Below are 21063 nucleotides of genomic sequence, written 5' to 3' on the forward strand. Positions count from 1 at the left end.
GGTGCTCAGCCATGGAAGTTGTGCCACTGGCATGAACCTCTTTCGGGGGTAACGAATAGATCGACAGAGGAAAGAAGCTGTAGCGACTCCTCCAGATCAAATTTATTTGTATTTGGATCCGCATTGGCTCCTCTGTCTGTGGAGGGCAGCACGAAAAATGGGAGCCGGCGATCGCGGGTTGAATGAACGACGTACAGAAACGCCTCTCACAAAGCACAGAGAGAGCCTGAAAGGGAGGGGAGATCATAGCCTATCCGTAGAGAGGTCCGCCCGTGGGTCGTTTACAAAACGCCAGGGAAAGCGGCACCCAGTTCAAAAGATAACTATCACTACGACACAGGATCTGGAAGTGATTCAGAAGACGCCTGCTTGAAGGAACACGCGAACGGCAAACAGATTAGTTTTTCAGCTGTCCTTCGCGGAGAAGGTGTTGTTATATCGATACATAAATAATATTGCACGTACATGGACACATCTATCCGTGAGGCCTGGTAGATAGAAATTTGCCCCTACGGAACGAGGTAGAAGTCCCTGTACATCGTGGCTGCACTCTTATAAGTATTGATATAACCCCATGTATATGAGAATTTGTACTATAGCCTTCAAAAGTTTGCCATAGCATACTTGAAAGACGGGAGCGTGGGAACCCCTGGAACTCGAAAATGTATTCCGCAGCGAGCGTGCATTGTAGTTTCAGATTGTAGAAGCGCTCGAATCCACATTTCTCTTCATTTACGAAGTACGCTTGTATACGCCCGCCCTGGCATGCGCTGGCTCAATGAATCGACATAACGAAACACCAGGTCCCGGGGAGACGGAGACATTGTCCTCCTCGTCCCTCACATTCCATCAGCCCGTCTAGAGTGTTCGCCCAGATGCGAAATTCATCGCTGCCGGCGCGTCAGCGTGCACTGCCGAAGAAGCACCTAGCAACTATAAGATTACATATCTGCCTTTCTCGGTCTGGTAGTCAAAAATGCGAGGTGGGGTTACACAGCTGATGAAGCGCTACAAAATCGTTCTAACGTCGATCGCACACTTTACCGGTTTCAGACCGTAGCGCCGAATGGTTGCGGCATTGGTTTGTCACCTTTTGAATAATAATGAATATTATTGAGGAATTCCGTTCAAGGGGGAAGCCGTGCAGTGGCTGCCGGAAAACACCGAGTCGTGGTGCCCGCGGGCGGATGGCGCATTCGCTCAGCACAACTCAGTTGGCGGCAGAAAGGTCTGTGTGGGGAGCTTCACAGATGAGAGGACACAAAACGAGCGAGCACCGGCGTCGGCGAGTTCTCTAGAGTCAGAGATGATGATCAGTCCCTAGGTCTGTGCACCGCCTCCGACTGAAGAAAAAAAAGCTCCTCCTCTCTCCGTCGGCGCATCCACTACTCTGCACTCACTTTGCATGAGGCGGTCGCGGCACACCCGAACGTCAAGCCCGCGAGTCGTGGAATACGCAGGGCCACAGTTGAAAAAGGAAATTGACAGGAATGAAAATGCATTCCCAGGGTCTGCTCCAGTTGTTGAAGACGAGACATGTACTCCCCGAGCAGCGCGACGAAATGGTGCACGTAAAGGCCAGCAAAGTGAAGACAGATCGCTTGATGGATCGAGGACTGACTGCAACACAGGAGTGCGTCTGAACTCATGCGCAATCCATGAATCTACACTGACCTGCCAATGAGTCTTGTCGGTATTCCAGGCAAAAAGAACGGAATCAACCCTCCCCCAGAACACAGCAAGATAGGTGGCTGTCAAGAACCGACACGAGAGCATGCCACTTGGTTCTCCAGTATGGCCAAAAAGCCAGGATCGGTTCGCGCAAATCGCAAGGTTCTCTCAAGGGTCTCAGACTGTTGCACGGTGGAAACTCTGTCCGCTTTTTCTCGCTAGTCCCCCACACGAAGTAAGCGCTTTCGCGAAGGGCCCTGAGAGGGGCGTCTGGGGGGGGGGGGAGGGCGAGAGTAAATCATTAAGCGCATACGCGGTAGAAGGTGGCAACGGACTTGCCACTGGCTGGGAGCGTTCTCGCTCGCTCTGACGCGGATCCTAGTAAGAAGAAAAACCCTTCTCTGCGAGATGCTTCGCCGGAGAGCTCTGCCAGCTCGCCAAGCACGAAGATATGGGGCTTTTCAAAGTGATAATGCAGTTCAGGCACAAGTCTAGCCATGCCGCATGCGGCTTTTGCCTCGAGTAAAAGTATTTCCGCTCAACTCGACCAAATGGCGGGTTTCGAGAACTGCGGAGCCGCTATGGGACACGAGACCCGCCAGCGAACCTCGTCACGTCTTCTCTCTGCAGTGCGAGGAGAAAAGCATACGTTTCATAGCAGGCAAACGAACTCAAGCACCTGCAGGACTAGATAGGTTCTCAACTAGAAAGGGAGCGAAGAGTTCTCGCACGAATGCTGCAGGGGAATCTTGCAGCCTTCGTAGGCTACTGCGCCCCCTCAGGGATCCTACGCGCACAGATATACGAGTGCTTGTGGGTGGAAGATCGCGCTCACGAGGAGGACTCTCGCGCTAGTGAGAGCGTTGAGGTGCGGAGACATTACGCCGTTGATTCTGGCATACATATTTATATATATATAAGATACGGGTGCGTCTTCAGTAGGCAGAACAGAAACACTGTAGTATCGAGTCTCTCTCGCCCAGTGCCGCTTCATGCCGAAAAAGTGTTCGCTCATACTAGGAAGCGACAAGAATCCCGCGTCCGTAGGGTGCTCACGCAGGCATCGACATTTTCTACGCAAAGCGTGTATACTTTCTGCCCCTGCCTCTCGAGCTTGGCTCGCACGGACGCTACGCAAACTGGTAATCAGATGACGACGTATCCCTGGAGACAATCGCAGCGACTGTGCTACAGCGTCGTGGCTTGTGAGGTGGGGTTCGCGGAAGGAACTATTCACCCGCGCCCGATATGCAACATCCCATGGCCAGATACTCGACTCTACACACGCCGGGGAACGAAAAGCTTCTTTTGGGCACACGGCTGTCCGTGCGACCCATTCCACAATGCCCGCCATCCCGTAAAATCGGGTTCTCCCTGCTCGTCAGAAACAGCCACTCTTTCACAGCTGTCTTTGACGACGTTTCTCCATTGGCGGAGGAGGAACGAAGTGTGTGGCCTGTATTGATGGGCATCAAGCGGATTCCGTAGCCTCAGCAGCATAGGCCCGCCACGTAAGTTGTACTTCTCAGAAGGAGCACTGCGCATCAACACGGCAGATAGTGCTCAGCTCACTCTCTCCTCAGTCACTCTGGGCGAAACGCTGCCCGAAAACCTTCACTCGATAATAATGCATCTCAATATATACGGAGCATCTGGCGTGTCACATCTTTCGTTCTGCTCTGTGGCCTCTATGTTTTCTAACGAATAATGGCCTTTTGATCCTCGTCGCCTATCGTTTTGGCCGTGTATTGTAGCGAGCGCGTGGCGCTCTAATGCGGTTGGCGTTGCAACGGCGTTCCAACACCCCCCTTGGGTCAGACACAGCTTCTCGGATTCCCTTTTCGGCTGGATGTGTCTCTATGAGAAAGCACCATCGCTTCGCCGAAACCAGAGTCTACGACAGCGGTTGGCGGTACCCGAGAAACCTCTGCCTCTTGTGGAGCTGCGCCGGCTTCTCAGTTCTCTACGGAGTGCTAGATGAAGACAGTGGCTGTGTGGCAAAAATTCAACATCAGTCCACTGTCGGCTGTGCTCACCCTGACTCGAACGGGTTTTTCGTCCACGTCCAGCATCGTGCACTACCAGAGGTGTTCTGATAGTCGGACGTTACTGATGACGAAGGGCACTTATTTCGCATTGAACATCTACCGGAAGGTCACGAGCACATCTGTGGCGGCTCTGTGTACCCGCCTGCGACGTTCGTTGGGTACAGGTACGAATTGCGCGCGGACGCTAGATTTAACTGAATGCACATTGAGGAACATAGTTTCACACGTAGTTCATTTTCGTAAACGCCGTATGTTACAGTCTTTTCCTGCAACGTCTTTCTCCGTGGAGAGAGGGTCGCAGCCAGCCAATTCCGCGTCCCCTGCACACGTGGGCGCATGCATCCGCAGCAGCTAGCCCGTGACTCGGAAAACACGCCGTTTCTCGACCGTTGACAGCTGGCCTTGCTGCCTTCTGCATATTCTAAAATAACGGATGGCCATGCTCAATGCATAGAAGTGCGTTCCGAGGTTTTCTTATTGCACATCTTCTGCAATTCGGTCTGATGGACTCGGTTTTTGCTTGTGATGAGTACCTCTTTGCGACTGCCGCACGGATGCAGCGCTCACCGCCCAGGGCGAACGTTGCTTTCAAAGTACCTTACCGTCTCCCCAAACACTTGAGACGCATTCTGTCAGGTGGACGTACGTTTAAACTTCTTTGGTGGCGGCTTGCCGACGTCATGGCTGCGCAAATTGCCAACGCACATCCCTAGCGAGTCATTCTCGGCCGGTTTGCGTATTCAACCGTAATTCCACCGGAGCATCTGTATGCTCGTCTTTACACCGTGGCGTCGTAGTCGTCAAGCTCTCTGCTTTTCGGCGCACTTTGTCACATGTGTGCTTCCGGAGGCCTGCTCACAGACCTGCCTTCTTCCGATGCACATGCCGCCTACCCTTTGAAGGAGCTTCGGGAGCCCCGCTCCCGCTTGAGCTAACCGTGTGGCTTCGCCTCACCAGCGAGTTGGTGTTTCTGACTGTCTTCAGCCCCTTTCTGAAGTGTATGGCCTGTCTGTATCCTCTGGCTCGCGTGGGGGGAACGCTGAGTCTCAACTCGAGGTTTGCAAGGGTCGTGACAGAAGGTGTCCCAAACAGGCTCCACAATGTCCGCCACTGCGACCGTCGTCACGCCTCCGGGCGGCTCTGCATCTGCTCCCATCCTGCTTCAATTCTACTACCAAACAGGATGGAATCCTGCGGTGCTGCATTTCCAGCAGCACTTGGAGAACGGCCAGCACCTCGACTGGCAGGACCAGACCATGGAGGTGAGGCGTTAGACACTCCTGCACAGTCAAGCCACGGGGGAGAGGGAAGGGGGGGGGGCGGGGGGGGGGAGGGCATTCTTACTCGCGAAGCGGTTTGCCTTGTGTAGAAATCGTGAGAGTCCGGAAGACAGCGCCCTGTTTGGAGTCCTGTGGATGTTCCGAGGCAGCTGCGCCGAGCCTTTCCCTCTGGTCGAGGCGCTGCTTGACGGTGGCGGCCCGCCTCCGCAGACTTGCGGCGTCTTCCTCAGACCTTTAGCGGGCGAGCCGCCACTCTTCTGTTTCCTGCTCCCGCCCTTCGGCACCCGACTGGCGCCCACCAGCTCTATCACCTGAGAAACGAGCCGCAACGCAGAGAGCGAAGTTGACTGGGGCAAGACTCGCAGTGCTGCTCGGTCTTCTCTGTCTCCTTCGCTGAAGCGGCGTCCTCTGCGCCAATCTGTAGCTCTCCGCTCATGCGCCGGCGCAAGCCTTTTTCTTCCGGGATGCAGGCGAACGAAGCGCTCGCCTGGTGCGGTCTGAGCGCCGTCTTCTCCTCTTCTGTTCGTCCCCCGAGGCCGGGGCTGTGCGTATGCTTTTCTATCCTGTGCGGCTTTTCAGAGTTGCGCAGAGCAAGGTCGCGACGGCTGGCAAGCATGCGAAGTTCTGCTTGACTCGCGCACAACAAGTTTCGAGTTCGTCTGCTGCAATAGTGAACGCTCACAGTGGGACAACCCCGCTCCCCGCGCTGACGACTCCAAGTCAGTCAACTCAGCTGCCTTGCGACTACACAGCGATACCGACAGCCTGATGCGCCACACAAAACACAGCTCCAGCTGTATCCACAGACTCGATTGTCTCCATCTTCAGATATTTCTTTTCCCATTCGTCAGTTGATTGGGGCAGGTCGTCGCAGCCCAGGCTTTTCGGGGGGGGGGGGAGGGGGGATCGGCTGGTGCCGTTGCGAAACGAATTCGTGCTCCGTTTCCGCGTGTTTCGGGGTTCGTGTGAACCGAGCCGTCCATGTGGATACTCACGTGTTGAGACAGTGGGGTCGAGACCTGGTTGGAACTCGCGGTCTGTCTGTCTGCTTGCGGCACACGACAGCACCAGTCGGCAGCTCCTCATGTCTCCCTGCCTGTTCCTAGTCTCCTCATTTCCATCGTTTAGCTAGCCCTCTTCTTTCTCTATGCTCTTTTCCTACGCGATTCGATTCTCAGTCCGTAATCCTTTTGAGTCCCTATTCGTTTGCGTGTGTCCCTTTTTCTGTTTTCTTCGCGTCTTCGAGGCCTGCCTGGTTCTTCTGCTCCATTTCTTCCTGTCTCCCTCCTTCCCTTTGCCGCGTCTCACTTCCCTGTTCTAAATCTGCATCTTCCGCTGTTTGGTGTTCCTCCTCTCCTGGCATGGCTGAATTTGCCTTTGCGCCTGTCTCTTTCTTCTTTGCGTGCTTCTCGCTCTTCTCTCTCGCAGCTCCCGGAACTACCTCCTTCGTTTCTCTGCCGCCTCGGGCTCCGAGGCGACTGGAGCCTCTTGTCTGCCGGACCTCATGCCTCCCCGCGCGCGGGTCTGCTCGCCGCGGACTTTTCTGAACAGTGCCTCCTGTGAAACGGCGGAGAACCACAGCGCGCCTCGCTCGTCTTTTGCCGCAGCACCGTCTCCTCTCATGCGTCGCGTCGTGGCTGTGCTGTCCTGTGGCGAACTCGCCGCCCTCGACAGACGCCCGTGTCTCCTCGTTACAGACCTGGACGGGACTCTGCTGGGCCACGAACATTACCTTTACCTGCTCAAAAAGCACTGGAACCTGCGCCATCTGTGGAGGGGCTCCCAGCTGGTGAGAAGGGGCACGTGGCGGCGCCCTGCACGCGGCTGTGCGCGACAGAGGCGCAGATGAGTTCGAGGAAGTTCTCAGAATTCGACAACATGGACGCAAAGGTCCTGTTTGGCAGCCCATCCGACCCACGCATCCGCGCTCGGAAGTCGCTACCCAGGGTTCAACGGATTTGCTGTTTCGTAGCTCCATTCGTGCAGTCGTTTGGTCGGACCCCAAGTACGCTGCGAGCCAACTAGATACAAGGAACTCGACAAGAATTGAGAAAACTATTTTCCATGAGTAATAGATGGACTCCTGTTCTCGCGCATCTTCATGGCGAGAGAAAACTACTATATAGCCCCGAGTCGTTTCTGCCTCCGCTCAGGTCTACAACACCGGGCGAAACTTGAAGGACTTCCTCAACGCCGCAGGCGACCACCAGCTGCCTCGTCCCGCCTATGCGATCCTTGGGTAAGGACACGGAGGGAAGAGGGAATAGACAGTCGGAGGAGACGCAAGCGAAGTCTGCCACCAGGCAGAAGGCCGTTTCGAAAGCCTCGTCTGGGAGCGGCCTCCGTCGCTTGGCCTTCACCGCTTTGCAAGCAGCGTCCCACGCCATGAGGCCCAAAGACGAGTCTCTTGTTCGAAAGACCTGAGACTCGCTGTATCCGTCTCTACTTCGGGCTCAGACGGCGTAAGCGGCCGCTGCAGAGGGGGACCGTCGCCTAGGCGTGGGTTTCGCGACTTCCACTGCCTCCGTCCTGCGCCGCGTCTTGGGAGGTCCTCGCGCTGAGGCAGTGTGGAGTCCTCGGGTTATTTATCTGTTTTTAAATCATTTTTTCTTCGGGTTCTCCGTTGCACGCCGTTCAGAGTGGGAACGGAGGTGTATTCCTTTCCTGGGGTGGCGTCTCCTTCGAACCCCGCCGACACCCACATCCTCACTGCCGCAGAGAGGGAGGAATTTAAAGGTAGGATCTCGAAAGCACGAATCTCAATATTGCAAGCGTGTTACCGCAGTGGGGACGCGCCTTCTTGAAGACTCGCCCTCGTTGGCCAGTTTGTTTCGATTCGGTCTGCCTCTCTGAAGCCGCTCGCTTACGTAGATATGTGCTTTACTCCACTCCGCATTCCAACCACACATAAGCGTCTCGTTCAGACAACACGGGTAAACGCCGAGAGTGCCTCCATAGTTCCGGGCGGACGTTCGACGCATCTGGACTAGATAAGGATCTACGCTGAGATATGTGCGTGTCTACGTATGCCGGCGTCTGGAGCGAATCACGTGCCCATGTGTACACGCCAACATTTGACATTTGCATGTGTAGCGTGCATCGAATGGTGGAGTGCGTCGCTTCGGCGGAATGGCGACGCCTACGCACCCTACGCCTCTACACATCCTCTGTCTCTCCCGCGTCCCGCTTGTCCACGCAGAGGCCGCGGAGTACGTGGGGGACAACTGGCCGGCGTGGTGCCGCACGCGAGCGCATGCGCAGTTTGACTCGACGTGGATGAGTCAAATCAAAGGCCAGTTTGACCGGCACGCGGTCGCCAGAGAAGTCCAGGTTCGCAGAGAAACGCAAAGGAAGATCCACACGCTGAGTACAGGGCCGCGGAAACGAGCGCGGCAAGGGCAAGTAGCACCGCGTGGAGAACGACGGCAGAGCACGCGGGTTTGAAGCAGAAGCGGCACTGACTCCACTTCGTTCTCGCGGGAGGGACCTACACTTGCCCCCGTACGCTGGAGCGACATGACCGCCGCCAGCGCGGTGTTCCAAGCGCCATAGTTCCTCGTTCTAAACGGGCGCACTCGGGAGAGATTCACCCGGAGGTGCGGCGGTCTGACAGCGATTCCCGGGGGGAGGGGGGTACAGAGGTCTCAAAAGATCCTCCATTTGTGTCTCTGACTGCGCCACAAAAGGCTTGCGCATGTGTGCGTGCAAGGCATTCGCACATTTCTCGCGTGGGTACCTGCTCAGAAGAGAAGTTGCTTGCATCGATCCGTTGCATGCAGGACAGTATGAAGGGCTGCTACGTGAACGGCAATGCTTTCTACGACCCCTTTCGACTTAGCGTCTCCGTGCCGACAGCGCTCGTTGAAGCAGCTCTGCATGCAGCTTCACCGCTGGCCAATGCGCACCCCGCTGGCAACGCGGCAGGCCCGCAGAACGGCGAGAGCGAAGTTTTGACAGAGGAAACGACCGCCAACTACCTGCGCTCCCTCATTGACTCGCCCGACAAGAAAATCTGCGTGAGCGGAGGCGGCGAGTGGAAATACCTTGACATTCTCCCCAAGGCAGGTAAGACAGAGGAACCTTTGCCGGCATCGTAACAAGGACTGGAATCGCATCTGCATGCCGGCATGCACGAAGGGGAGGCCGCGCAGGCTGGCGACTGCGCCTCATATATGCTCATCTGCACTAAAACATGTATATCTATCTATCTATCTATCTATCTATCTATCTATCTATCTATCTATCTATCTATCTATCTATCTATCTATCTATCTATCTATCTATCTATCTATCTATCTATCTATCTATCTATCTATCTATATACATATGCCACTGGATCGTGTATATTTATATAGATGGCGCTGGATCACCTGTGTGCGGGTAGATACGCATGTGTCAGTGAAAATTGTCAGACGTAGGTTCTCACTACTCTGATTCGTGAAGCCTGCAAACAAATCCATCTGAGTCCAGCGGTCCGCGCCCTGCTGCCGTCGTGCATATTGACGCGCGCGTGCGAATGCCCACATGACGCTCGGTAGGCCGTTGAGAGTTGCCTCTGCTGGCTTTCTTCTCCTTTTTGCAGGGGGGAAGCTGAACGCCTCTCTCTTCGTGATGAACCAGCTTGGATTTAAGAAATATGACGTAAGCATGCCCTGCAATCCCTCTATTTCCGGCACGCCTTAGCACACGGGAGACGGCCTATGCACAGCGAATCTCTACAAATATATATATATATATATATATATGTGCCTATTTAGGTCGCTTCAAGCGTCGCCTTGCTCTCACAGGGGATCGACGGATGCACATCTACGCGTTGACATTCGCCTGCGAGTCTCTCACCAAAATTCTCAAGTGCGTCGAATGCGATCCTGTGTGCGTTTGTCCTTGCCTGTGGATGCTGCCCGCGCTTGCAGACGATCGTCGCGGGAGACAGCGGGAACGACGTCGACATGTTTTGCGACCCCGATATTCTGGGCATCTGTGTGCACAACGCCCAGCCGGATCTACGGAACTTTCTTCAGAGATTCCACGAGCGTCGCGGATCGATGGAAGACGAAGCCAAAGCCGCTGGAGAGACGCTCTTGGAGGAACTCCGCGACCCGAGTGTCCAACACGGGCGCATCACAGTCGACGCCAACGAGCGAAAGTTTCTGCAGCCCGCCCACCTGAAGACTCTCCAACCAACGATGCACGTACGTGGAGGTCGTAGCGTGTTCCCACGCCTATCTCGAAAGGACTCACGCGCAACCGCTGAGGCGCAGCTGGCAGCTACAGCTATATATATATATATATATATATATATATATATATGTATAGATAGATAGATAGCGCAGGCAATTGCCTGGTACATGGGCATGTATCGGTGGTCTTTGCGCCCGCCTGCCGAGCGACATGTTTATATACATATATTTATGTATGTATATAATACGTGCATACATCTGCATATGTATGTATATATATGCATATATATGCTGGCCGGCGCCTGCGGTGGGTCGGTCTCGGTGTCTTTTCGTGTGAGTGTATGCATATGCGATATGTCGCGGTAATTATGTATGAGGTTGAGTTTTTTTGTATGCCGTGTCGTCTGCCACAGGTGTGTTTCGCGGACCATGACTGCGCAGGTACGTCGGGTTTTCGAGGAAATAGTCGAGTCGACTTCAGCATTCCCTCCATTTTTATTTCGAGCTGCCTAGCAGCTTCGTGCTTCACCGCTAGCGACAGAGGCACAGTGCTCACATCCTCTATTCATCCTCTGCACATGCATGCCTTACGGTGTGGACTAGTGAGTTACCCGTCTGCTCGTTCCATCGTCCTCTTGTGCATTTTTTCCGCAATGATTCCACACGATGATCACTAGGCGCACGACGATACGCAGGCAGGCGCAGGATTCAGGGCCCAGAACATAGTGTGCACCGATCGTGTGCGCCGCCGCCTTCTCAATAATGGGAGAGATGCGTGTATTGCTGGCGCTGTGACTTTCAGGGGGCATCTTGGACGGCCTGCTTTTCTTCCAGTTTGACGCGACCATTCCTGTGCTCTAGCGTGCTGAGCCTCCACGCATCTCCTGTATGCACAGGGAGCTTGAAGACTTCGCCGACTGAGTTCTGGGGGAACAGATGACCCACTTAACGGCATTATAATGGCGTTTCGGTGCGCCAATTTTCCGAATTGAATGAAGTGACGCGCTGGCTGCCTGGTCGCTTCATGTGGGTGGAGAACCTGCAAGAGAGGGGTCGCTTCTCTTTGCAGCGGGATGCCCGTCCGCTGCTGAGGAGAAAATAGACTGACGCATCTTTTTACCCGTTGGCCTTGCTAACGGATGCTCGATTCTCTTCATATAACCGGCACTCAGTCTATGCTCCACCTTTTTTTGAAGCCCTGCCTGTCATAGCGGCGGAGGCGCCTCTAGAGAATTCAGCACACGCACCCGTCGAGACCTGTACTTGGGCGGGGGGTAGCCAAATGAAGACATCTCAAAGTGCAAGCACTGTTGGCTTAAAAGGAAGGATCGTGAGAGCCCGTCGGGGCCCGCGGCGTTGCAGGTTTCATTCTCAGACTCTGTCTGGCCAGTCCCGCTCGATCCACTCCCGAAGTAAGAAGTTCAGAACGGCCTTGTTTCGGGGTACCGCAGTGACGCTACGTGGACGTTAACGAATGCCCGTTTAAACAGTAGCATCGTACTGAAGCCGTCGCGGCGTTTAGCGATACTTCAGTCTATCAGCAGGTTTCGCCCCCTCCTTAGAAATACGTGGCTACCTAGGGCAGGGAGCATTTCAAAGAGTTTCATGCGACTAACTCGTTGCCGCCGAAACGCAGAAATGTGCACACACTCCAGCCCGCCTCTTCCTACACGATTTTACAGCAAGTCGCCGTAGGCACTTGTGCGGAGGCGCCACACCCTTCCCTTCTTTGTAGGTTTCGGGGAATGCAACTGCGGCAAACGGCAGCAAATATGTGGCATCCGCCCTCCCCCCCCCCCCCCCCCCCCCCCCCCCCCCCCCCCTTAAGCTAGAAAACAAGTGTGCAGGGTCTCAGCCCCTGCCGCAAAGGGCGCGCGAAACGTCATGCAGTTCAGGATCGATTTGAACTCACCAGCCCAAACCCCCCATCAGCCGACTTGCGCTCCGTTTGCAAGAGATCACGCACACTGGGCGAAGGGAGATCTGCCACGTCTTGGCCTGCAGGCGTCATCCGCTCCACTCTCAGCTCATTTACGAGAGCGGGCGGCTCTTGCTCGTGCGTTTTTGCCCAGAACGCGCCAGATGCGGCGCGCGGATGCCGCCGCGTCCCGTCTCTCTGCAAGCTGGGGGTGTCTCCCTCGCCTCCCCTCAGTCGAGAGACAGAATCCCGACTCACTTATGCGAGAGGAAATGCAGGAAGTCCTCAAAAAACAAGTGAGGTTTTGCGTTGCGTTCCAAGCCACGCAGTGGTCACGTGGCGGCGCACGCAGCCGCGCGTGCATGCTGCCGCCGCCGAGCTCCCTGGCGAGGCTGGCGAATCGACTCGGATGCATGCGTTTCGCTGTTTTGTCCTGCAGCAACCTGTCTGTCCATCGGGAGCTTCCGGCCTTACGCAGGCCTCTGGCATTTTTTTCAACTGCTCGCTTGTCTTCTTTCTCGATGGACGACTCCGAGGTTTTTCTGCGTGCGCTGCTTCGGCAGCACCACGGGCAAGAGGCTGGCTGCAGCCTGCCGCAGCTGGCGGCCTCGGCGCAGCCCCAGCCGTGGCAGCTGCCCACGCGGCAGTTGCAAAGCTCGCTCGGCCGAGAACATCGTCCGCAGTTTTCTGCGGCAACCTCGAACCCCAGTCTGTTGAATGCAGCTGCCGGGCGTTTGGCCTCCGGCGCTGCCGCGGAGCCGCGGGCGGTTGCCGAGGGGATGGAGTCGCTCGCGCAGCCAGCGCGGCCTGGCGTGACCCCCGGCGCCGCCGCGTGGCGTCCCCCGCCGCGGCCTGGGGATCTTCCGACCGTGCTGTCGTCGTCAACGCATCTGCTAAGTGCGACAGACTGGCCTCAGGGGAAGGCGACTGCCTCGAACCCGCTTCTGGCGTCGCTCCTTCTCGCGCAGCACCGCGCGGCTTCGCCCCCGACCCCCGGACCACTCCCGCCCCATGGCCATTCTGCGTGGGCGCGAGTCAGAGCCTTGGGTACCCTAGAACGTCCTGCCTTCCCGTCTCCGGCTGCTGAGCGCCTCGGCAGTCTCACAGCAGCGGACGCGGCAGGCAAAGGCGCTGTGCGTTCTGCCGAGGGCGAGTTGAAGCATGCCGGAGCTGGAGCGGCCCCCCCGCTAGCAAGCGCAGTCCCATTCGGTGCCGAAACTCCTGCGCCGTTTACGGGGACCCCTACGAACCCAAGGAGCGCTCTGCCAGGTCTTCTTGCCAGCATGGAACAACCCGGCACACGCGGGACGCCTGCAGGCCTCACTCCTGCGCAGCGGCAGAATCTCGCTCAGCTGATTCTTCTGCAAGAGCCTCTACGGCAGGCCAGCGGCTTGCCGCCTGCTGGGGGTATCTTAAAGCCTCTGGCGGCACTTCAGCAGCGTCCGGATCAGGCTCGGAGGGCGCCCAGCGAGTCGACTGCGACTGGCCTCAACCAGGGGTTGTCCCCGGGGCGGGTGTCCCCGCCGCTGACGCCGTTCGCCAGAGAACAACAGAAAGGAGGAGATCCGCAGCATGTTCCTCTCCCAGGGCTGGCAAAGGGCGACGACCTCGGGACAGGTTTGACGGTCGCTGAGTTCGCCTCTCGGCAGTGGCAGCTAGCCATTCTGCAGCATCGCCTTCTCTTGGCCACGCAGGCGCTGCAGAAGATTAATTTTGCAGGACTGCATTCAAACCTGTGGCGTCAACAGCCTCCGGCACTGAGTAGAATTTCAAGTGTCGCGGGTCAACCCACGAAACAAGGCGGCCTTTTAGGTGACCCGGAGGTATTCTCGGCTGCGGCTGTGGCGAGTCTCCCCAGTGAAGGGCGTGCGTCTCCGCCGCTGTCGAAGCAGAGGAAGGCTGGCAAGGCGAAGACGCTCAGGGAGCAGCCCAGAGTCGGCGGGGGAGACTCGAGAGAAGCGGAGCTCAACATCCGCGGAGGCGCGTCGGAGATCGAGAGCCCGCTGCGCGCGCAGATTTCGGCGCGCGCCGTCGCTTCCAAGCCGGCGAAACGATCAGCCCCTCCCGTGTCCCTTGCGAAGAGAAAGCGACAGAGACATGCCCTGGAAGTCTCCGAGCCCATGCCTGCGCGATCTCCCCCGCCAGAGAAGGAGGCTGCAGACTCAGCGGCGACAGCGGCCGCGGTTGCAGCGGCGGTCGCAGCGGCGGTCGCAGAGGCGTCAGCTGTGTCTCCGTCAGGCGATGCCGATTATGGAGATTTCGCGGGTTGGGTGCGGCGGTCAATGCGGCCCTTGCGTCCTTCCTTTCGAGTTCAGTGTGAGGACTGCGGGGAGCGAACGAGTCACTGTCAGTGCCGCGCACGGGCCTCGCTGGCAGCTAAGGGCCAAAAGACCCGCCGGCGGGAGCCCTCGGCGGGAGGGTTCGCGGGCTGGAAGGCGTCGGTGGATGCTGCTAACGCAGAGCAGTCAGAAGAATGCGCTGAAGTGGAGGTGATGAACCTGCTGAACAAAGCCAAGACAAGGCACACCGCAGTGACCTCGGAGGGCGCGCAGCGCTTCCCGGGCAGCGGGGACGGCGCGGGCCAAGACAAAGCCGAAGAAGAGCAAGGCTGTGACTCGGGCTGTTCCCCGTCTGCATCGTCCTGGAGCACCGGCGTCGGCGCGCGGGCGTCGTTTTCAACGGCCTGCAGCACGTTGCCTTCTTTCTCGAGGGAGGTGGGGCCCGAGGGAAGCAGCGAATGCGATTCGCCGCCCTTGGTAAACGCGTCTACAGTTCGGCACCAGGCGGCGGCAGCCGAACCCCTACATGGTCACGGCTCGCGCTGCGGAGACTCTCGGGAACGAACTGAGGCGAACGGGCGCACGACGACTCTCTCAGCAGCCAAGCGAACAGGGCGGCGTCTTGCGAAGTCGGGGCGAACGGTCGATGCGGCGCGTGGGGACTGCCGCACGACGGCGAAGAAAGCCGGTGACGGCAAAGGGAAGCAGGCGTGGAAGGTGGAGAGCAGACTGGTCGCGCGTGCAAAGAGGGAAAGTCTAAGCTTGGCGGAGGCTCCAGGCGACAAGGCAGTCGTTCGCGTGAAGCCCAGCCATACGCCCGAGAAGGGGGGAGCTGAGACCTCCGGTCGACCTCGGCAGGGGACCAGAGAGGAAGACGCTGAAGAGAATGAGCACTGCGTGCGTCTCTTTTCTCCGTTCTTCGCCGACCTCCGAGGCATCGGAGACTTCCGCAGGCTCCAGGTTCACGCACAGGCTCCCACAGAAGGCGGCAAAGAGGACAGCCGGGCGGCTCGCGCCGTCGGCGATTCCTCCGCCGCAGACGGCCCCGCGGCGAGGGCGAGCCCGCCGGCGGTTCCCGCGCTGCTGTGGGGAAGCTGGAAACCGCGGTGTGCGCTGGAGGAAGAGGAGGAGAAGGAGGTGCGTCTTGACACGCTGACCGAGGCGTATCACAAAGCTGTCCGCGTCACCTGCCAGCAGGGCGCTTTTCTCCTCACGGCCGTCGGGTCGCGGGCCTTAGCAGCTGCCGCTGCCGTCGCGGGGGCGACGAAGACCCTCGACGACGCGGAGGAGGAGTCGCGCGAGAAGGAGAAGGGAAAACCGGCGGGGGTTCGCTGTGTCCTCCTTTCTCGGGATTTCCCAGCCATCGAGCAGCCCTTCTCTCGACGTCAACAAGCGCACTGTGCCCGCGGTGACGCTTTAAGTCAGGCTGTGGCGGAGGGAGGGACAGTGAGCGAGAAGGTGAAGGCGAAGAAAGAGAGGCACGGCGAGGACAGCGACACAAACGCGGACGCCTGCAGAGGGAGCGACAGCGAAAGTGCGAAGCGCCCAGCTGGCGAGGGCGCTGCAGTCGCCTGCGAGGCGCAGCCGGAGAGCCGCACGCATGTGAAGCCCGACGCATGCAGAGAAGCGGAAAATGCAGACGAAACGGAGACGGGCGAAGCAGAAGAAAGGGACAGCGCAGACCAGGAGCGTGCGGGATTGCCGAGGTCTTCTAAGGATACCTCGAGTGCGAGGCAGACAGCAGACGAGAAGACTACCCCCTTGGGATATGGCGACGAAGATGCAGATGCCGACCGACAGACGCCTTCCATGTGTCTGGACTCAGGGATAGAGACGAACCTGTACCAGGCGCTGTCGCAGGACGCCTTCTGCATGGTGACCGCTGAGCGCCAAACTGACAGTGCCCAGGATCTCCTGTCGTCTCCTGCAGAAGGTTCGTCTGCTCCGAGGCTTTGATCTTAGCGTTTAGACGCTTGCCGCATCCACGATAGCATCTGCGAGCGAGACCTCCCCCGCAGAATATGCAGAGAGGAGCGAGTCAGTCTGTTGCTTGCGCGCGCACGGCTGCGGATCCCTCCGGGCTTTCGCCTCCGTGGCGTCAGGTCGCCTGTTGCAGATATCTTACTCGAGCGTAGTTTTCTTTTCCTTGCGTGTGTCTGCTGCAGATGAAGAGCTGGAGACCCCTTGCGGCCTTGCGTTCTGCCGACTTCCTGCCCTGTCGGAGCTGGAAGGTACCCTCCCTTTTCTACACATAGCTCTGGACCTGATAGTCTAGCCGTCCACTGAATACCTGGTGCCTGCATGCCGCGCCTTTGCACTGCCATGCACATATGCGCCTCAAATTGTAAACCCTCGTTTTGGTTTCTCTCTTTCCTTCTCTCTCTATGTCAGACAGCACCGTGCATCCGTACACTTATGGCTCGCAAACATATATACATATATCTGATGGGCAGTTACCGCGGAGTTCGCTTTGTCACCATGCAGTAACTGTCGGGCCTCAGCTGCGCAGCTTATGCCGAAGAGTCCACGCGGTTTCGCCTGCGTCACCGACAGCTCCCTGGTGCTTTCTTTTGGAAGGTATCCGAAGCCTTCTGTTGAGCAGCTGTGAATCATAACGGACCGAGCAATGCTGCAGCCACTGAATGTCAGGCTAGAAAGGAGCTCCGTGTGCCTGTCTCTACGGTTCGATTCTGCGGCTCATGGGGTCCTTATTTGTCTGTTTCCTTTGCTCGTGTGCGTCTTGCAGGTCCCAGTCCCTCGCCGTCGCTTTCTCCTCGCTCAACCTCGCCGTCACCTACCGCGACTGCGAGTTCACCTCGCCCACACGCGGCGCTGCTGGCTCTGTCGTGGTGCGTCCAGGTGTCTGTCAACCGCGAAACGTTGAAGGCGCTTCTGATGGCCGCGGGGTGCTCGCTCTTTGCGTGCTCATCTTTCGAGGGATTCTTTTTTTTCAGACCCGGCAAGCTGCCGTCTGCGCGGGCCGCTTCGCGCGACCGCGCGTTTTCGTCTCTCGCCGCCTGCTCCGTTCCATCTTCCGGGAAAGCGGAGTTCGAAGAGTCTCCAGAAGACCGCGCAGAGAGGGCGAACCTGCTGGCCGCGAATGAGCACGCTCTGCACGTCTGCGGAGCTCTCTGGTCGATGCTGAAAGAGTGCGGCGGCGTGGTACGTCTGGCGTTTTAGTGCCGCCCTCGGGGTGGCGGCTGAGCCAGAGGGAGCAAGGAGGCAGAGCCCGCCAGGAGCGCGTGCCCCCTCGCATCGGTTCAAAGCGCGGGGAGCGTCTCAGAATCTAATCTCCGTTTCACGAGAGTGGGACTACCGCTCGCGGTGAAACGAATGCATCTGATCTGTTCGTGTCCCAGCGCCAGCGCGGCGGCGGGACTCGTAGTAAGCGGAGTCGGCGTGGATGCCGAGGGATGAAGTCCTGAGTTTTCGTGGCTGACGGGCTCTCGTCCCCATGTTTCCGAGCTTATTACAAAATGAACAGCCGCGAGGGTTGTTTGCAGGATGGCGCGACTGCTCTTCAGTTTTCCTGCGTCTCATGTGCCTCATTCAGTCATGCTCGGCGCCCCTGCCCAAGAAGCACCGCGACGCCTTTCTGCGTCTGAGAGAAGCTGCGCGCGCTTTCTGTAGACGGTCTTTCCCGCATTCGGAGTCTGGCTCTTCCTCCTCATCCCCCCCGTCTTCCTCTCTGCCGCCATTCCCCTCTTTGTCGTCCTCTCGAGTGCCTCTCTCTCTCTCTCTTGCGGCGGCAGCGTCCTGCCAGGCAATGGCTAGCGCGGTCGCGCTCTCGCTTGGTGCTGAGGGCAAGTGGCTCTACGTGTCCCGCGAGGCGTGGATTCAACGTCTCCTCGCTTCTTGTCAAATTTCGAAGCTCCACTTCTCACCCGGAATCGTGCACACTTCAATTCGAACCTGTCAGCTTGTGCGCGACGGCGTGGAGCTGCTTTCCAGCGTGGTGAGTTGCCTCTCCTGCTCCAGACCCTAAACGTGGCCTCGGCTCTTTGCGACAGCATCCCGCAAGACCACGGGCGCGTCCGCTGGTGTCGGACTGCGTCCTTTTCTCTCTCGTTTTGATGCATCTCGCTCTATTACCGGCAGTGAGGAGCCGATCCCCCTCGAGAGAAAAGAAGAGCGGCAGGGGTCGGCGCGGAATGCGCGTGCGTTTGCAGTCCACCCCAGGAGTTCTGTGAGGTCTCGAAGCAGTCTGAGGGCGGCGAGAGACGCGAGAGCCGAGTCCCTGTGGTGTTTTTGTGGATTCTCGTCGTCAGATTGACGCAGACGGTCTCGGCTCGCTGCGTGTCGAGATTCTTCACCACTTTCGCCTCCTCATGGATCGCGTCCTCGCCATCTATCCGCACTGGCCGACAGTCCCGCCTGCGTCTTCTCTGTTCAAATACAACGGGATCGCCTGCAGGAACTCGCCGCTGTAAGTCGGTGCTTCTCGACTCGGAAAGAGCCCCGTTTGTCGGTCCCTGTCGCGGCCTTTTTCGTTGCCCTGCGGGTGTCTGGTCCTGCAAAGCGCCTCGCTGCTGACCTCCTTCCTCCGTGTTCTGTGTGTCGACGCGCCTCTGCTTTTCGCGTGGCCATCTGCTGCGTGGTGGGGAGTCATCTGCTTCACGCTTTCGGGAGTTTGAGCTGCCTTCCAGTCTGGCCGCGGTGCGCCGCCGTCCAACTTTGGGATTCTGCCTCGTGCCGTGAAATCTGAGCGTTTCGACCGAGTCTCGCGTGCTGCGTGCGCTGCTGCTTGTTTCCGGGCGATTTTCGGCCCGCTGTCTGCTTGGTGCGACGTTTTCCTCTGCAAATTTCCCGCGGCCTTTGTGTCGCCGTGACTTCTTGTCACGCTGGGGTGAGTTCTTCCGACCCGCGTGCGGCGATGTGTTTGCAGGCGCGTCGATGTGAATCTGTCAGAGCCTCACTGGGAGTGGGCTGACGGCGAACTGCGTCGCTTGCACCTTCGGCTGCAGCAGCGCGTCTTGCATCTCACCCGCGTCGCTGGAGCTCACATTGGCAGGCGGTTCGGAAGCTGGCGCAGGCCTTCCTCCGCTGCCTCTGGCGCGGCCGCGGCCTCGGCTCCTTCTTCGCCTGCCGCTTCGCCTTCTCCGCGCGGGTCTCCGCCGCAGCCGCCGGCTCGTCGGGTCGGCCTTTTCGACACGCGGCAGGAGTCCGTGCAGGGCGTGGGGGGCCGAGGGCAGACCCTCAATCAAGACGGGGAAGAAACAGAACGAGACGGCGAGCAAACCGCAGAGGAGGAAGAGGAGGGGGGCGTCAGAGAGGGCGTGTGGCGGGCGATCACCTTTGGGTACATCATCTCCATTGGGCCGCATACGAACGACCAGAAGGTTCACCACGACTATCACCAGGAAGCGTTCGAGTAAGTGGGCGAGAAGCGCTGTGCGTTTCTCCGCTTTTTTCCGCTCTTCCCTGCCTGCTCTACTCGGGGGCTCGGCAGTTGAAAAATTGCGCTTGGAGTCTCCTAAATTCTTGTCGGCTGTCTGCCGCCGTGGTGTGTCTTGCGCGGCTTGTCGCTTTCAGGCGAAGCATCGTGAATGCCTTCTTCCCTCTCGTGGACATCTCGCCCGAGCACTCCGCGACGACGTTCATCATCTCGGGACAAAAGATTCAGTCCTGCGCCGCGGCAGGTGAGCGCGCGGGGAAGGCCCTCAGGGCGCTCTGGGGTCTCCCGCCTTTTCCTGTCCCCCTGTTCGTCTTCTCCCCCTCCGTCCCGTCATATGGCTCCGTTGGGTCAAGGTGGTCGGCCTTTTTTATGGCAGTGCCTTGTTTCCTGCGGTGTCTCCGTTCAGGCGACATGATTCTGATGGACAACACTGTGCGGCACTACGGCTCCCAGCACCCTGCGTCGACTATTCGGCCGCTGATCTACTGCTCGCTCGCCGATCGTCGCATCACGCGAACCCGCGAACCGGTCGGCAAGAAGACGCATTTCTAGTAAGTCGACTGGCGCCTAACTGTCGAGAGGGGCGGGCGGGCGGGGGGGGGGGGGGGGGAAAGGGGGGGGAGAGCGAGTAATATAACCTGTTGTGTTGTCTCCCCTATAAGGGACGGCCTGAGTGAGCTGCACGGCGGCCTGCGCCTTCTTGTGTATGGCGCCTCGCAGCAACTGGCACCAGTACCCGCGGCTGCCGGTGCGCGCGGAGCCGAAGCGAGAAAGAGAGCGGAAGGAGGCAGGCAGCGAAGAGCGAGCGGGAGAAGCAGGCGGCGACGGCGCAAGGACGCAGCGCCACGGCGAAGCAAAGGAAGATGATGCGGAGGGCGAAAAAGACCCGGAAAAGAGCCAAGTGGAAAGAGGCGTCGAGGAGACCGAAGGCGGAAGACAACCAGAAGGCGCAAGCGGGGTCGATGGCCAGAAAGGAGCGATGGAAGTGACAGGGGAAGCGGATGGCGGCAAGGAGAGCAGCGGCGGCGACGAGAGGGAGATAACGAAAGTAGAGGCAGAAACCAGCGAAGCAGGGACTGCAGGGGGTGCGAAGGAGACGCCCACCGACAGAGAGACGCCAGACGTTCCCCTTTATCTTCAGAGAATTCTGGCGTACCGCCGGTCGCTCGGTGTGCGTGAGTGAAAGCCGCAGTACGGGGAGGCGTTTTCTTGCCCGCTTTTGGTAGCTGCCGGGAGTGTATGTGTCCTTCCGGCAGAGTGCGAGGTATGTCGTCCAGCGAGGAAGGCGAATA

The 21063-nt window shown here is 58.3% G+C and overlaps 2 protein-coding genes across 2 annotated transcripts; both read left to right on the forward strand.

The window, feature by feature from the left end:
• Positions 1-4819: 4819 nt before the first annotated feature.
• BESB_007140 (Sucrose-6F-phosphate phosphohydrolase) lies at positions 4820-11040 on the forward strand (the record flags this gene model as incomplete). The annotated part of the gene is made up of 11 exons (XM_029359469.1): positions 4820-4981; positions 5579-5718; positions 6428-6788; positions 7153-7238; positions 7638-7735; positions 8199-8329; positions 8779-9064; positions 9582-9640; positions 9913-10191; positions 10593-10620; positions 10982-11040. The coding sequence occupies 11 exons, from the start codon at positions 4820-4822 to the stop codon at positions 11038-11040; spliced, it is 1689 nt and encodes a 562-aa protein (XP_029222382.1).
• A 1578-nt stretch (positions 11041-12618) lies between these two features.
• BESB_007150 (uncharacterized protein) lies at positions 12619-20954 on the forward strand (the record flags this gene model as incomplete). The annotated part of the gene is made up of 9 exons (XM_029359470.1): positions 12619-16309; positions 16542-16607; positions 17123-17538; positions 17930-18331; positions 18645-18802; positions 19262-19747; positions 19909-20015; positions 20178-20322; positions 20492-20954. The coding sequence occupies 9 exons, from the start codon at positions 12619-12621 to the stop codon at positions 20952-20954; spliced, it is 5934 nt and encodes a 1977-aa protein (XP_029222383.1).
• Between the last annotated feature and the right edge of the window lie 109 nt (positions 20955-21063).

The sequence above is a fragment of the Besnoitia besnoiti genome, chromosome I (genome assembly GCF_002563875.1).
Source record: "Besnoitia besnoiti strain Bb-Ger1 chromosome I, whole genome shotgun sequence".
In the NCBI taxonomy this organism is placed as follows: domain Eukaryota; phylum Apicomplexa; class Conoidasida; order Eucoccidiorida; family Sarcocystidae; genus Besnoitia; species Besnoitia besnoiti.